A 16,421-nucleotide genomic window follows, 5' to 3' on the forward strand; every position below is an offset into this window, starting at 1 on the left:
TCCAACCCGTCTGTCTGTCCTCCAACCCGTCTGTCTGTCCTCCAACCCGTCTGTCTGTCCTCCAACCCGTCTGTCCTCCAACCCGTCTGTCCTCCAACCCGTCTGTCCTCCAACCCGTCTGTCCTCCAACCCGTCTGTCCTCCAACCCGTCTGTCCTCCAACCCGTCTGTCTGTCCTCCAACCCGTCCGTCTGTCCTCCAACCCGTCCGTCTGTCCTCCAACCCGTCTGTCTGTCCTCCAACCCGTCCATCTGTCCTCCGACCCGTCCGTCTGTCCTCCGACCCGTCCGTCTGTCCTCCAACCCGTCCGTCTGTCCTCCAACCCGTCTGTCTGTTGGTGTAAATATAGGCTTTTTTTTTTTTTTTACTCCACCCGTTTCTTATTAAAACTTTCTTCAGCTCGGGTTGTTGTCCTCGTCGTGTTTTGTTGCCTCCACAGACTTTAAGAGAAGTTCTACTTTTAATCATCTGGAGACGCATGATGACATCACCAGATAACAATGGAAGCACATTGTATTGTTCGGCCTCAAAACTCTGTCTCTCTCTACCCGTCTCTATGTTTCCGGCCTCTTCGGTTGTCCACTCCCTCGATGTGCGTCCGTGTCTCCTCGTGTGGATCCAGTGTGGCGTGCTGATTGGTTGATTGGTGGCAGCATTCTGCAGCATGTGATTGGCTGATTAAAGGCTGCATGTGATGTCATGTGAGGAGAAAACCTCTGTCAGCCGCATTCAATCAGGGAGTGTGTGTGTGTATGTGTCTGTGAGTGAGGGTGTGTGTCTGTGTATGTGTGTGTGTGAGGCTCCGCCCCCTGAGGATGTCAGCTCAGTCGGTATAAATCGGCAGCAGCCTCAGCGCCGCCTCAGACGGCGTCATGTGGTGTCAAGGCTTCCTGCGGCAGACGGTCCGGTCCATGTCGACCAGCAGACAGGTGTGTGTGTGGGGGGGGGGGGGGGGGGGGGCAGCAGCAGCAGCAGCAGGTCTTCGCCCTGTTAGGTTTTAGGGTTCAGGTCACTTGACCTTTCAGCTGCTCATCGTCACCGTTACTCGAGTTTTAAAGAACTTTCAAACTTTATTTTATTATAATAATTAGTAATGTGTTGGACAGAAAGTTTATAAAAACATCTAGTCATTAAAATACATTAATCTATGTCAATAACATATTTATATATATATATATAAAGTGTGTAAAGTTGTATTAGTTCTGGATTGTCTGAATGTGATCTGTGTTTTCTTTGGTTGGAAAGTTTGTTTATTTAATTCGTTAATAAATAAATACAAATACATTTGAGGGATTATTGTTTTCAAAGTTATTGCACAGAAACATGTTTTACTAATCAGACACAGGATGCAATGATGTAATGTTTGTCTTCAAGAGTTATTAGATTTATAATTGTTCATATATATATGTATAAAATAATATGAATTATATATGTTTATATATTTTCATATATATAATATAAATTATATATTTTGTATATATGTATTTTCATATATATATAATAATATAAATTAAATATATACATATATGTACACATATAATTTATTAAGTGCTGTTTTAGTTTTTCTGAATGACAGTAGGCATGTTCTCTCTCACCTGTCTGTCTCTCACCTGTTTGTCTCTCAGTTCAGTTCAATTCAGTTTATTTGTATAGCCCAATATTACAAATTTGTCTCTGAGTGCTTTACAATCTGTACACATAGACATCCCTGCCCCAAAACCTCACATAGGACCAGGAAAAACTCCCAAATAACCCTTCAGGGGAAAAAAAGGGAAGAAACCTTCAGGAGAGAACAGAGGAGGATCCCTCTCCAGGATGGACAGATGCAATAGATGTAATGTGTACAGAAGGACAGATTTAGAGTTTAAATACATTCAATGAATGTGACAGAGTGTATGAATAGTTCATAGTAGGCATATTCCACGATGGAGACCTCCACGATCCATCAGGCAGATGGCGGTGGGGAGGAGTGGGCGGAGTCTCAACAGTGGGCGGAGTCTCAACAGGACAGTGGCGTCGTCAGGAGCAGGAATTCCACGACCCAGATGATCCATCAGGCAGATAGGATCTATGCCGTCTCATAGGGTCCGATGACCCCATGAGACGTAAAGTCAAAAGGACTCCGGGGAGAAAGCAGAGTTAGTAACGTGTGATTGAGAGATGAAAATTCATCCTTAAGGAGAGAAAAAGAGGAGATAGGTGCTCAGTGCATCCTAAACGTCCCCGGCAGCTATAAGCCTATAGCAGCATATCAAGGGCTGGACCAGGTGAACCTGATTCAGCCCTAACTATAAACTCTGTCAAGAGGAAGGTCTTAAGTCTACTCTTAAACGAGATGACTGTGTCTGCCTCCCGGACTGAAATTGGAAGCTGGTTCCAATTTAGAGGAGCTTGATAACTAAAGGCTCTGGCTCCCATTCTACTTTTAAGACTCTAGGAACTACAAGTAGTCCCGCATTTAGTGAGCGTAGCTCTCTAGTGGGGCAATATGGTACTACAAGCTCCTTAAGATATGATGGAGCATCACCAATCAAGGCTTTGTAGGTTAAGAGAAGAATTTTAAAAGTGATTCTTGATTTTACTGGGAGCCAGTGCAGAGCAGCTAGTGCAGGAGTGATGTGATCTCTTTTCTTAGTTTTAGTGAGAACACGAGCTGCAGCATTCTGGATCAACTGGAGGGACCTAAGAGATTTATTAGAGCAGCCTGCTAATAAGGAGTTGCAGTAATCCAGTCTCAAGTAACGAACGTGAACCAATTTTTCTGCATCTTTTTGAGACAAGATGTGCCTGATTTTTGAAATATTACGTAGATGAAAGAATGCAGTCCTTGAGATTTGCTTTACGTGGGAGTTAAAGGACAAGTCGATCAAAGATAACGCCAAGATTCTTTACAGTGGTGTTGGATGCCAGGGCAATGCCGTCTACAGAAACCACATCACCAGATAATTGATCTCTGAGGCGCTCAGGGCCGATTAAAATTACTTGGTTTTGTCTGAGTTTAACATCAAGAAGTTGCAGGTCATCCATGTTTTATGTCTTTAAGACATGCTTGAATTTTACAGAGTTGGTTGCTCTCCTCTGGTTTTATCGATAGATATAGTTGAGTATCATCTGCATAACAATGAAAGTTTATGGAGTGTTTCCTGATAATATTGCCCAAAGGAAGCATGTATAAGGTAAATAAAATTGGTCCAAGCACAGAACCTTGTGGAACTCCGTGATTAACGTTGGTGGTTATCGAGGCGTCATCGTTTACAAATACAAACTGAGATCGATCTGATAAATAGGATTTAAACCAAATTAGTGCCGTGCCTGAAATGCCAATCGACTGCTCCAGTCTCTGTAATAGGATGTCATGGTCAATGGTGTCGAATGCAGCACTAAGGTCTAATAGACCAGTACAGAGATGAGTCCTCTATCAGCACTAAGGTCTAACAAGACCAGGACAGAGAGGAGTCCTCTATCAGCACTAAGGTCTAACAGGACCAGTACAGAGATGAGTCCTCTATCAGGACTAAGGTCTAACAAGACCAGGACAGAGAGGAGTCCTTTATCTGCTGCCATTAAGAGGTCATTTGTAATTTTCACCAGTGCCGTCTCAGTGCTGTGGTGTTTTCTAAATCCTGATTGAAATTTCTCAAATAAACTATTATGATGTAGAAAGTCGCACAACTGATTTGCGACCACTTTCTCAAGGATCTTGGAGAGGAAGGGGAGGTTAGAGATCGGTCTGTAGTTAGCCAACACCTCTGGATCCAGAGTGGGCTTCTTCAGGAGAGGTTTAATAACAGCCACCTTGAAGGAGTGTGGTACGTGTCCTGTTAGCAGAGACACATTGATAATATCTAATAGAGAGCCGCCAATTAAAGGCAAAACGTCTTTAAGCAGCCTCGTCGGGATGGGGTCCAAGAGACAGGTAGGCGTGTTGAAGTAGAAACCGTTGAAGATAATTGGTCACGGTTGATGGGAGAAAAGGCCTCCAAATATACACCAGGGCATACAGCGGTTTCCAAGGCCATTCCACTTGAGGACAGATTGGCACTGGTTATGGGCAAGAGAATATTAATCTTGTCCTTAATAGTTAAAATCTTTTCATTAAAGAAGTTCATAAAGTCATTACCACTGAGGTCTATAGGAATGCTCGGCTCCACAGAGCTGTGACTCTCTGTCAGCCTGGCTACAGTGCTGAAGAGAAACCTGGGGTTGTATTTATTTTTTTCTATTACTGATGAGTAATAGGCTGCTCTGGCATTACGGAGGGCCTTCTTATAAGTTTTAAGACTATCTCGCCAAACTAAGCGGGATTCTTCCAGATTAGTTGAACGCCATATGCGTTCAAGCTTTCGTGACGTTTGCTTCAGTTTGCGGGTCTGAGGGTTATACCAGGGAGCAAACCTCCTCTTCCTCACTGTCTTCTTCTTCAGAGGGGCTATCGAGTCCAGTGTCATTCTCAGAGAGCCTGTGGCACTGTCAACAAGATGATCCATCTGGGACGGACTAAAGTTAGACCAGGAGTCCTCTGTTAGATTGAGACGTGGTATCGAATCAAATGCAGAAGGAATCGCTTCTTTAAATTTAGCTACAGCACTGTCAGTTAGACATCTGGTGTAGAAACTTTTGACTAACGGAGTACACTCCGGTAGTATAAATTCAAAAGTCATGAGGTTGTGGTCTGACAGAAGAGGATTCTGTGGGAAGACCTTCAAATGCTCAATGTCAAAACATTAAATAGCCGAGAGTTTTTTTCAGCGTGAGAAATACGATGTGTGGCGGGAGTGCGTGAGTTAAGACCGAAATGCGTGAGTCTCACGCTCGATGCGTGACACTTGAGAGCCCTGAGAATGTTTAATATTAATTATTACACCATTAGACCACCATTACATTTTTCCTCTCGCGCACCCCCTAGAGGCAGCTCGCGCACTCCATTTGGGAATCCCTGTCCTACAATAATAACTTTATCAGTTTTAAGAACCAAACTTGATATAAATTCGGAGAATTCAGATATAAACTCTGAATATGGACCTGGTGGCCGGTACAGAATCACAAATCGAATTGGCTGTAGTGTTTTCCAGGTTGGATGTGAAAGACTAAGAACAAGGCTTTCAAATGAGGTGTAGTGTAATTTAGGTTGAGGATTAATTAATAGGCTCGATTCAAAGATGGCTGCTACTCCACCTCCTCGACCGGTGCCTCGAGGAATGTGAGTATTAATATGACTTGGAGGAGTCGATTCATTCAGGCAGACATATTCTTCATGGCTCAGCCAGGTTTCAGTTAGGCAACATAAATCAATGTGATTATCTGATATTAAATCATTTAGTAACACAGCTTTAGATGACAGAGATCTAATATTTAGGAGAGCACATTTAATAGTCCTGTTTTGTTGCACTGCTGAAATAATGGTGTTAACTTGTATAAGGTTATTGTGTACGACTCCTCTTCTGCTTACTTTTGATAGAATTAATTTAAGTTTAAGTGGCCGTGGGACAGACACAGTCTCTATGGAGCTCTGGGAGGGACTGGGTGAGAGGGGGGGAGGCCCGGGGGGGGGGGATGTGCTATGGGGGACACTGGGTGACAGGGGCGTGGGGCTCCTCTGTTTCTGCTTTATGACATTAACCCTGCGTTGTCACAGATATGGCTGTCCGTTGATCAACTTGGTTATGTTTGCAGAAATGAGACGCACTCCGTCCAACGTGGGATGGATGCCGTCTCTCCTCATCAGATCAGGTTTTCCCCAGAAAGTCTTCCAGTTGTCTACGTAGCCCACATTATTCGCTGGGCACCACCTCGACAGCCAGCGGTTGAAAGACGACATTCGGCTAAACAATTCGTCTGTCTGCACATTGGGAGAGGGCCAGAGAAAACGACGGTGTCCGACAACGTCTTGGCATAAGCACACACGGATTCCACATTAATTTTAGTGACTTCTGACCGACGGGCTCGGGCGTCATTACCACCGGCGTGTATTACAATCTGACTGTATCTCCGCTTGTCCTTAGCCAGCAGCTTCAAACAAGACTCCACGTCGCCCGCTCTGGCCCCCGGGAGGCACACGACTCTGGTCCGCGGCTTCGCTAACGTCACGTTCCTGACTGTAGAGCTCCCGATAACCAGGGTGTGTTCCTCAGCGTGTCGCTGAGCAGGGAAAACCGGTTGGAAACGTGAAGTGGTTGGTGCACAGCGGGCTTCTGTGTAGACTTACTACTCCTGCGAACAGTTACCCAACCACCCGGCTGCACGGTTACCGCCGGGGAACAGCTATCAGCTGACTGTAGCTCCGCGCCGACTACGGGAGAGGGCGGGCTAACTAGCATAGCTGTCTGAGCTTCGATAGCGCGGAGCCGTGCATCTAACCCACTTAGACCTGCCTCCAACCTAGCAAATAAACTACACTTGTTGCATGTATCGTTATCATTAAGGGAGGCAGGGGGATAACTATACATGAGACACACTGAGCAAGAGGGAGCGGGAGGGAGAGAAGAAGAAGTCATGCTCGCTGCTGAGCAACCGGAGCTTACCGGAAGAGTGAGATGATGCGTTCAGGAGCAGCTGTCTGTCTCTCACCTGTCTGTCTCTCTCACCTGTTTGTCTCACCTGTCTGTCTCTCACCTGTCTGTCTCTCCCGTCTCTCTCTCACCTGTCTCTCTCTCTCACCTGTTTGTCTCACCTGTCTGTCTCTCACCTGTCTGTATCTCACCTGTCTGTCTCTCACCTGTCTGTATCTCACCTGTCTCTCTCACCTGTCTGTATCTCACCTGTCTGTATCTCACCTGTCTGTCTCTCACCTGTCTGTATCTCACCTGTCTGTATCTCACCTGTCTCTCTCACCTGTCTGTATCTCACCTGTCTGTATCTCACCTGTCTGTCTCTCACCTGTCTGTCTCTCACCTGTCTGTATCTCACCTGTCTGTCTCTCACCTGTCTGTCTCTCACCTGTCTGTATCTCACCTGTCTGTCTCTCACCTGTCTGTCTCTCACCTCTCTGTCTCTCACCTGTCTGTATCTCACCTGTCTGTCTCTCACCTGTCTGTCTCTCACCTGTCTGTCTCTCACCTGTCTGTATCTCACCTGTCTCTCTCACCTGTCTGTATCTCACCTGTCTCTCTCACCTGTCTGTATCTCACCTGTCTGTATCTCACCTGTCTGTCTCTCACCTGTCTGTATCTCACCTGTCTGTCTCTCACCTGTCTGTCTCTCACCTGTCTGCCTCCATCAGGCGGGCATCCTCTTGGACGTGGACGGCGTTCTGCTTCGCGGCGGCTCGTTGAATCCGGCGGCTCGACAAGCTTTCCGGAAGCTTCTGGATCGGAATGACAACTCCCTGTTTCCTGTCGTGTTCATCACCAACGCGGGAAGCTGTCAGAGGCATCACAAAGCCCAGCAGCTGTCTCACCTGCTGGAGGTCCAGGTAGGACAGACGGGTGGAAGGAGACGACAAAGACTGAAAATAACTGGAGGCATAGAGACAGACAGACAGGTGGAGAGCAACAGGTGACTACTTTAGGGCCTAGGCCCTAGGGGATGAAGATAGGACATAGGGGATGACGATAGGGCGTAGGGGATGAAGATAGGACGTAGGGGATGACGATAGGGCGTAGGGGATGACGATAGGGCGTAGGGGATGAAGATAGGACGTAGGGGATGACGATAGGGCGTAGGGGATGAAGATAGGACGTAGGGGATGACGATAGGGCGTAGGGGATGACGATAGGGCGTAGGGGATGAAGATAGGACGTAGGGGATGACGATAGGGGGTAGGGGATGAAGATAGGATGTAGGGGATGAAGATAGGATGTAGGGGATGACGATAGGGCGTAGGGGATGACGATAGGGCGTAGGGGATGAAGATAGGACGTAGGGGATGACGATAGGGCGTAGGGGATGAAGATAGGACGTAGGTGATGACGATAGGGCGTAGGGGATGAAGATAGGACGTAGGGGATGACGATAGGGCGGAAGGGATGACGATAGGGCGTAGGGGATGAAGATAGGACGTAGGGGATGACGATAGGGCGTATGACGATAGGTGAGGGATGACGATGGGACGTGAGGGGATGAAGATAGGGCGTGGAGGGATGACGATGCGTAGGGATGAAGATAGGTGGGGATGACGATAGGGGCGTGGGGATGACGATAGGCGTGAGGGGATGACGATAGGGCGTAGGGGATGACGATAGGGCGTAGGGGATGACGATAGGGCGTAGGGGATGAAGATAGGACGTAGGGGATGACGATAGGGCGTAGGGCATGACGATAGGGCGTAGGGGATGACGATAGGGCGTAGGGGATGAAGATAGGGGATGACGATGGGGGGTAGGGGATGAAGAGAGGACATAGGGGATGAAGATAGGGGGTAGGGGATGAAGACAATGGAAAACAAAATGTTTGGTTTGCCATCTCTCCCTCTCTCCCTCTCTCTCTCTCTCTCTCTCCCTTTATCTAGATTGCCCGGGAGCCGGCGGTTCTTTCCTACAGTCCTTTGCAAATGCTGAAGGGTTTCCATGATAAATGCGTCCTGGTGTCCGGACAGGGCCCGGTGACGGACATCGCCAACTCGTATCCTTCACGTCTGACCTCTGGCTGCCGCTGAGGCTCATGGGTATTGTGGTGTCGAGCAATAATTGAAAATCAACCAGGAGACTTTCTGTGATCAGTAAATAAATGCTGAACTTCCTGCGACCGAGCAGCCGGCGTGTCTTGGTGATTGAAGTTCCATTCTGAACCACTCGGGGTATAAAAAGAAGGTCTGATCGATTCTGGCGTTTGAAGTCTTGACCTGTCGTCAGTTTGGGTTTTCGGAAGGTCGTGAGCGTCGAGCACTCGGAGAACACCAGCCCCTGCTGGACATGGTGGACCACAACAGGAGACCCAAACTCCCTGTGAGGACCGCGCAGCTGACGAGCGTCGGCTAACCTTCGGGCTCTGATCGTGTTTTCTCTGTTGTAGTCGTCTCCTCTGAAGACGCTCCCGAGAATAGAAGGTAACGACACAGCAAACGCACAACACGCTGTTTACGGTTTTATTTCAACATTCTTTATTTACCGTCACAATTTACCTTCGTTGAAGTAACGTTTTTGTCCGTTTGGAGGGACACTGGGTGATTTTTTCCAAATCCAAATGAAGATATGGAGATATTAAAGCAACATAAGCGATAGAATATATAAAAATAATATGTAAATGCGGCTAAAAGTCAAAAATGAAACAAAGAACTGCTAAAGCTATACTCTACAATCCGAAGAATAAAGACACCCGGCCCCATCTATGGAATAATGTTTGCTGGCTCTTATTTTGTCGACTGCTCTTCACTGACTTCCTGTGTTGCCGTAGCGATCATCCTGTTCGGAGAGCCAATCCGATGGGAGACCAACCTGCAGCTGCTGATTGACGTGCTCCTGACCAATGGGAGTCCCGGCAGCGCCTACGATCCTCAGGTGCCGGCCCAGTTGCCGGTTCTCGCCTGCAACGTAGACCTGATGTGGATGGCTGAGGCCCCATCACCACGGTAACCAACACGCTACAGGAAGTTAGTTTTCAACGGTTGTGATGGAAGCAGGCCGTGTTCTCCGTTTTGACCCCGCTCTGTTGCCGTAGCTTTGGTCACGGGATGTTCCTGCTGTGCCTGGAGGCCGTCTACAGGAAGATGACGGGGCGAGAGCTCCAGTACCAGGCGCTGCTGGGGAAACCCAGTCTGCTGACCTACCAGTACGCCGAGCAGCTGCTGAGGCTGCAGAACCACAACCACCAGCTCTCCACCATCTACGCCATCGGGTAACCAAACCATTCATAACACCTTGTGCACCATCGGGGAATAAACCGTCCATTACACCATCTACAATATTGGTAACTAAACCGTCCACAACACCATCAACTCTCTGGTAACTAAACCATTCACAACACCTTCTGCACCACCTACACCATGGGGTAACTAAACCGTCCAGAACACCTTCTACGCTGTTGGCTAACCACATCCTCTTCTTCTTGCCTAGCGACAACCTGATGACTGATGTCTCTACAACCGCTACCTGGGTCAGCAGCACGGTGCTGCGAGCGCCACGATGCAGCCGGTGGCCCGGGCAACGGGGACTCGCGTAGCGATGGCGGTGCCGGAGGCGGAGCTTGTGTCTGCTGCTACTCAGTGTCGCTCCATACTTGTAGGTCTTATTTATCTACCGGTAAAAATAACTTTAAAATCACAGCGTCAGTATTTATTGAGCTGGACACTCAAACAGAGCGGCTTTATCTGTCCACAGGTGTGCACAGGTGTCTATAACCCTCGCTCCCCGTTGCCTGGCGACGCCATCACAGAAGCCGCGTTACATGGTCACAGAGACCTGGTGATGGAGCTCGACCTGGTGGAGCCAAATCACGTGGTGGAGGACGTGGAGGCCGCAGTTGACCTACTGCTGCAGCAGGAGAGCTCTGTGACCTCTGACCTCTGTCCTCTATGAGCCCATACCGGGCGGCAACCTCCAGTTCGGCCGAGTGAAGCCAATGCGGAAAACTTGCATTATCTCTCCTGGCCATCAGGGGCTGATTAATTTGGTTGTATAGAAGTCTATGCTTCATGTGTTAACGCTGCATTCTCTCCTGACCACCAGGGGGCGACTCCTCTGGTTGTATAGAAGTCTATGCTTCATGTGTTAAAGCTGCATTCTCTATCCGGACCACCAGGGGGCGACTCCTCTGGTTGTATACAAGTCTATGCTTCATGTGTTTAAGCTGCATTCTCTCTCCGGACCACCAGGGGCGTCTCTTCTGCTTATATAGAAGTTTATATAAAATGACTACTTCTCTCTTGATTTATTCCCTCAGTAAATATTGTAAACATGAGTTTATCTATTTGTATACATATATTTTGTTTTATTTCATTTGACTTTATAAATACTTTATTATGCTTTAATAAAGTGTCTTGCAATACTTCTCTCTCAACACAGAGCATAACTACATTATAACACAATGTAAAAAACACTATTTAAAACTAAAAGCTGAAGTAGGCACTTAAAATCATGGCAAACTAAATTAATCAGAATATGTGAATGAGAGTAACACTTATTTTGACAAATCCTACTTAGTTTATTGGATTCTAAAAATAAATACTTATATAAGAGATGAGCTTATCTTTCTGCCCAATATGTAATGTAATATAATAACATACCACAACGTCAAAGATGGTGAATGTTTAATGTAATTGTAATACTGTGAATATATCATTATTACGTATAAATTGTCATGTGATGTTTATGTTGTGTATTATTCATAATGTGTTATTGCTTTGGCAACATTGTTTTTTGGTAATAAAGCAACACTAAAATAAACTGTCTATTTATGCTTTGTATTAAATAATAATAAAAAATACAAGAAAATAAAACTTTTACACTATGGGACTGTTAGCACTATCCCAACATATCTAAACATGTATTATCAATTGTTTTGACCTGCTCAACATGGCGGCAGAGACAGGACGTCTCGGAACAGGAAGCGGGACACCAGCTGCGCCTGCGCAGTGGCTCAACCCGGGTCCCTGTAAAGATGTCTGAGCAGGCGGGGAGGGAGCGGAGCGGAGTACCCGAAACGAGCTGACAGAACCCACGACTCTCCGCAATTTAACCAGTCAAGGTAAGGGCAGGCGGCCGTGCGGAGCCGCTCCGACGGGACCGACGCGCGGCGGAATGTTTCGGCTTCCAGATGAGCCGCGCTGCGGGCGCGCGGGGCGGCTTAGTTCGTATCAAATAATAGAAACGATGTGCAGGGACGCGCAGCGCTGTGGCAGGGGCGTGTCCGCCATCTTGTGTAAAGTGGCGCCTTAACGGCAGCTGTCGCTTCGAGCGGAGACCGAGGCGGGATTGCGTTAAAATGGCCGTTAATGGCGGGACTCAAAAGACATCTCTGTGTTTTTATGTCACTTTTCGTCCGGTTCGGACCCGCTGTGGACCGAAACCCAGAGCCGCTGTGTTCGTGTCTTCTGCCCGGGCTCCGGTGAGGCAGCCGCAGCTTTGTGTCGTCCTCCCCCCCCCCCGCCATCCCCCCTCGCCTCCTTCCACCCCCCCCCCCCTCCTCTTCTACTCCTCCGTGTTTGTTTTGAAACCCCACCGGGCGCATGCGCGTTACCACAAGCGCTTGTTCCTGCGTATGTGAAGGAAAACATCCGGATTTATTTAATTAATTCTCGCAGCGCTTTCGTTTTACTGCATACACACAGACGAGGTGTTACCGTAAATATGTATTTATATTTAATTGAAAAAAAATCAGATTAAAACTGATAATTGTTCCGTTTTGCCGCCACAGTCTGTCGGCTCTGTTTTTGATTTAATCAGATTAATTTCCTGCCAAATAGATTTATCTCTTAGCCGTTTGAAATAATTTGTTTATTTTGTTAAATCTACCAATGTTCGACCTTTAAAAAAAAAAAAAAAAAAGTAAACATATAATCAGTTTACTATTAAGCAGAGGAATCCTCATATCAATCATACTGGAGCACCGTGTCTGTTATTGGATCTGAATTTCCTTTTTATTGATTTCCTTTCGATCAGCAGATTATCTGTGAAGTGTTTCGGCTGGTTTTTAAGTTTGTCACTCCACCAAGAAGAGTTTCATAACAACAGTCACTTCAGTTTATCATGTTACAACAATAATGTTATTGTAATTTGTATTTATTGTCACACACATGCTTGTGTTACTTTTATTTTTCTATACCATAAGTCAAAGGTGTGATAACCAACCATATAAATACCACACTATACTAGGGATGAGAATTGATAAGATTTTAACGATTCCGATACCTTATCGATTCCTGCTTATCTATTCGATTCCTTATCGATTCTCTTATCGATTATTTTGGGCAAGGGGTGAAAAAAAGAGCACAAACGGGTTTATTCACATTAATTTTCTTTTATATAATGCTGCACACACACAGTATGTATACATACACATTTACTTTTTTTAAATCACCAAAAACATTTATACGATATTACTCTTGAACTTAAAATAAAACTTACATAACTTAAATAAAATGTATTCTGTTTAATTTAAACATGTTCCTAGAAATTACAGTGCTCCTTCCTTTTTTTAAAAGGGTATATGAACTGAGCTGCCAAAAATGAAACTAGCAGTGGCAAATACCAAGTGTGCAACCATCAGTTGTATGGATCATCAACAATTCTTGTGCAGAAAAATAAGCATGTCTGCTTTCTCCGGGAGGATACGCGATCTCTCAGGACTTATTGTGTCTCCAGCCGTGGAGAACACTCTCTCAGATGGAGGATGAACACAAAGATATGAGGAGGTGGACAAGACGTGCTGTAGCCTGTGACCCAGACACACGACCAGCCTCTGAACCGGTCTGACTCTGAACTAGGGATGGGTATCGTTTGGGTTTTTTCCGATACCGGTGCTAAACCGGTACTTTTAAAACGATACCGGTGCCTAAACGGTGCCTGAACCGATACTTCTTTTTTTTAAACGCACAATGAGGACATTAAAAACCTCTTTGGTCATATTCCCTGTAGAAGCCGTTATCATGGAGCACTGACAAACAACGGAGATGAGACTGTTAACATCCACAATATATGTTCTCCATTATATGAGGTGATATGTATTGTCATGTGCAGACTTTATAGGGTTAATCCTGTCACTGTGTTGATGGGCAAAGAGAACAACCAATCAGAGGGACTGAAGATGACACGTGACAAATACAGTTTTGCTTCTGACAGCGAGAGTTACACTGAAACAAAGTGACGCCCCACGGTCTTTATTCCTCCGTCATTATATTCCCGGTAACACCGGGTATACAGCCGGGACCGCTGGACACCAACACATCTGCTAGCAGACTGTCACGCTCGTAGCTCGTAGCTCGTAGCTAGCGCTAGCTACGAGCTACGAGCTAGCTTAAGCATGGTAATAATGGCTAATTTATTATTTCTTGGGCTACTTTTATGAATGCAAGACTTGCAATCAACGATACGGTACTAATCTGAGTTCATGCTGCTCGTCATCATCGGTCTCCCCGTGTTCAGGGGACCGGTGACGGTCTCCCCGTAGCGCCCAGCCTGACGCTGGTGTGCTCCACACGGGCTCACTAGTCACACACGGCCACGCCTCCGCTGTCAAAGTTAAATATGAGAGGCTCAACCTGCTGACAGGGCGGAGTCACCTGAGAAGTTCACAACAATAGTTTTTTTCAATTTCAATCGGCTCAGGCACCGGAAAGAAGCACCGAAATGTGCGTTGCGTTTCGGTCCGGGTAATACCGGTTGTCTTGGAACCGGTACCATATTGGCACCGGGTTTCGGTACCCAACCCTACTCTGAACGTCATCAGCTAAATTGGATGGCAATGGAGATTATTTATATAGTGAAAGCTGGTTTACACAATGAAACAAATGGCACGAACAAAATCGCTGAATTTGCTGAGCTGACATAAAGCCACATTAAGAGGGGAGGCAAACACTACCTTGCCTCAATGTAGGGTGACAATGGAAGATTCTGTAGCTAAGCTAGCGTAGCTATATGCTAAGTTTAATAATGGATTAAAAATCGATATGCTCAGTTTAATAATGGGTTAACACGATAACGCGAACGTTTGCTGATAACACACGCCCTCCAATAATTAATACCGTTACGATCAAACATTTCTCAAAACTGGACTTTAAATCCAAACGTGAAGTGATCGATAATGGGACCAATGGAGCTCAAATGTCTGCTTCAAACGAATGACAGAAGATAACTTGATCGACTCCACACAATAAAGGCAAATGGCTTCACACAGTGAGTGGTTGTGATCACTTTTGAGGAGTTTACCTTGGACAGAAAGAGATGAAGCGCCGGCGTTAGCTGAGCTGCTGCATCGAACACGTGACATTCCTGTCATTTAATTCCGTGCTGTGTTCAAATGCTTCTTCATATTAGTTGTATTTCCTCCCTTCGACGAAATAGATTTTTGACACACGTTACAAGTGGCGTAGTTGTCATTTTGTCTTGTGAAATAGAGCCAAACTTTAGAGCGCTTCTGCCTCGTTGCCATGTTTGCTGCAGTCTGAAGAAACTAAAAGTTCGCGCATGCGCAACGAACGCCACAGAGGACCGTTAGCAGAACCGTTAAAGAATTTGGCTAACGATCCCAAACAATCGGTTCACTGGGAACCGGTTCTAAAACAGAACCGGTTCTCGATGCCCATCCCTACACTATACACAACCCTACATTACATTAGGATGCATTCAGGCTCTGGGAAGAGGTACACTACTGTGTTATCATGATGCCTTTACATATGATCTCGTAAAATGCAGTTTTGGTGAAAACTTGAATTAATCTAGTTTGTTTATTTGTTATTAGGGATTAATTAGAAGCCGTTTTCAGTTATAAGTAGCTTATAATACATCAATAAAACTATTTCGATTTTTTTAATCAATGAAAATGCAATATTGTATTTCCTTATTGGTTGGATTGTGTGTTTTGAAGAAAGAACACCCTATAAATGATATAAACGACTAAAACAAAATAGAAGGTTTAGTGTTTTTGATGGTTTAAACTGACAGCAGTGGTTTTTGGGATGGATGGATCCTTGTAGACCAGCTGCTATAATCAAACAGAGGGATCTGTATCTGCCAATATGGATCATCAATTGGTATCGGCAGCAATAAAACATGATCAGGGATCTCTAAAAGTTATATTTGCCGTCGTTTTTATTTTTATTTGCGTTGAACCGAGAGTTCTTAAGTCTTTTCACAATCAGCTGCTTTGGTTTAGCCAAAATAAATCGTCGAGGATGAAACTGGCCTCCTGTCCCGACCCTCCTTTGTACTGACTGACGTTATGAAGGCGACGTAGTCGTCGTGACGTCACCTCATTGGCTTCTGGACAGATGTCATGACGCTTCGAGTTCGGCCATTTTGCAGTCGCCATCTTGGATTACGGCCATCGCCATTTTTTGAATTTTGTTGCAACCAATGAATAGAAGTTTCCATATTTGGAGTGAGTGACGTTGCGTCAATCACAGTAAGCCCCGCCCCTAAAGCGTCCCCTGCTTCATGGTGTGACTCTAAATGACCATAAAGTATAAATGATGACATCATGCTGTATAGAAGAAGACTTGAAACTAGAGACTGAGACATAAACTCATGTTTACGATGTTTACTGAGGGAATACATCAAGAGAAGTAGAGTCACGACATAGACTTCTATACAACTAGAGGAGCCCCCTGGTGGTCAGGAGAGAGAATGCAGCTTTACCACATGAAGCATAGACTTCTATACAACCAGAGGAGCCCCCTGGTGGTCAGGAGAGAGAATGCAGCTTTAACACATGAAGCATAAACTTCTATACAACCAGAGGAGCCCCCTGGTGGTCAGGAGAGAGAATGCAGCTTTAACACATGAAGCATATACTTCTATACAACCAGAGGAGCCCCCTGGTGGTCAGGAGAGA

At 45.8% G+C, this 16,421-nt stretch overlaps 2 protein-coding genes across 8 annotated transcripts in view; both read left to right on the forward strand.

Moving 5' to 3' along the window:
- Positions 1–147: 147 nt before the first annotated feature.
- Positions 148–11,104, forward strand: zgc:77375 (uncharacterized protein LOC402927 homolog). Its single transcript, XM_056437432.1, is given in 11 exon segments — positions 148–928; positions 7,219–7,410; positions 8,446–8,558; positions 8,789–8,817; positions 8,820–8,881; positions 8,949–8,982; positions 9,330–9,504; positions 9,594–9,770; positions 9,989–10,005; positions 10,008–10,153; positions 10,253–11,104. Coding segments are annotated over 11 exon segments (1,200 nt in total). The 5' UTR covers positions 148–871; the 3' UTR covers positions 10,451–11,104.
- A 447-nt stretch (positions 11,105–11,551) lies between these two features.
- The window catches only part of pcif1 (phosphorylated CTD interacting factor 1), a 16,649-nt gene continuing 11,779 nt past the window's right edge, over positions 11,552–16,421 (forward strand). For 6 of the 7 annotated variants that reach the window (XM_056436683.1, XM_056436686.1, XM_056436687.1 and 3 more), the window contains exon 1: positions 11,552–11,618. The gene's annotated coding sequence lies outside the window, so the exon portion shown is untranslated. Of the gene's footprint in view, positions 11,619–11,665; positions 11,979–16,421 lie in introns of those variants that run through there. The other variant, XM_056436685.1, reaches the window with a different exon arrangement.

The sequence above is a fragment of the Pseudoliparis swirei genome, chromosome 18 (assembly GCF_029220125.1).
Source record: "Pseudoliparis swirei isolate HS2019 ecotype Mariana Trench chromosome 18, NWPU_hadal_v1, whole genome shotgun sequence".
In the NCBI taxonomy this organism is placed as follows: Eukaryota; Metazoa; Chordata; class Actinopteri; order Perciformes; family Liparidae; genus Pseudoliparis; species Pseudoliparis swirei.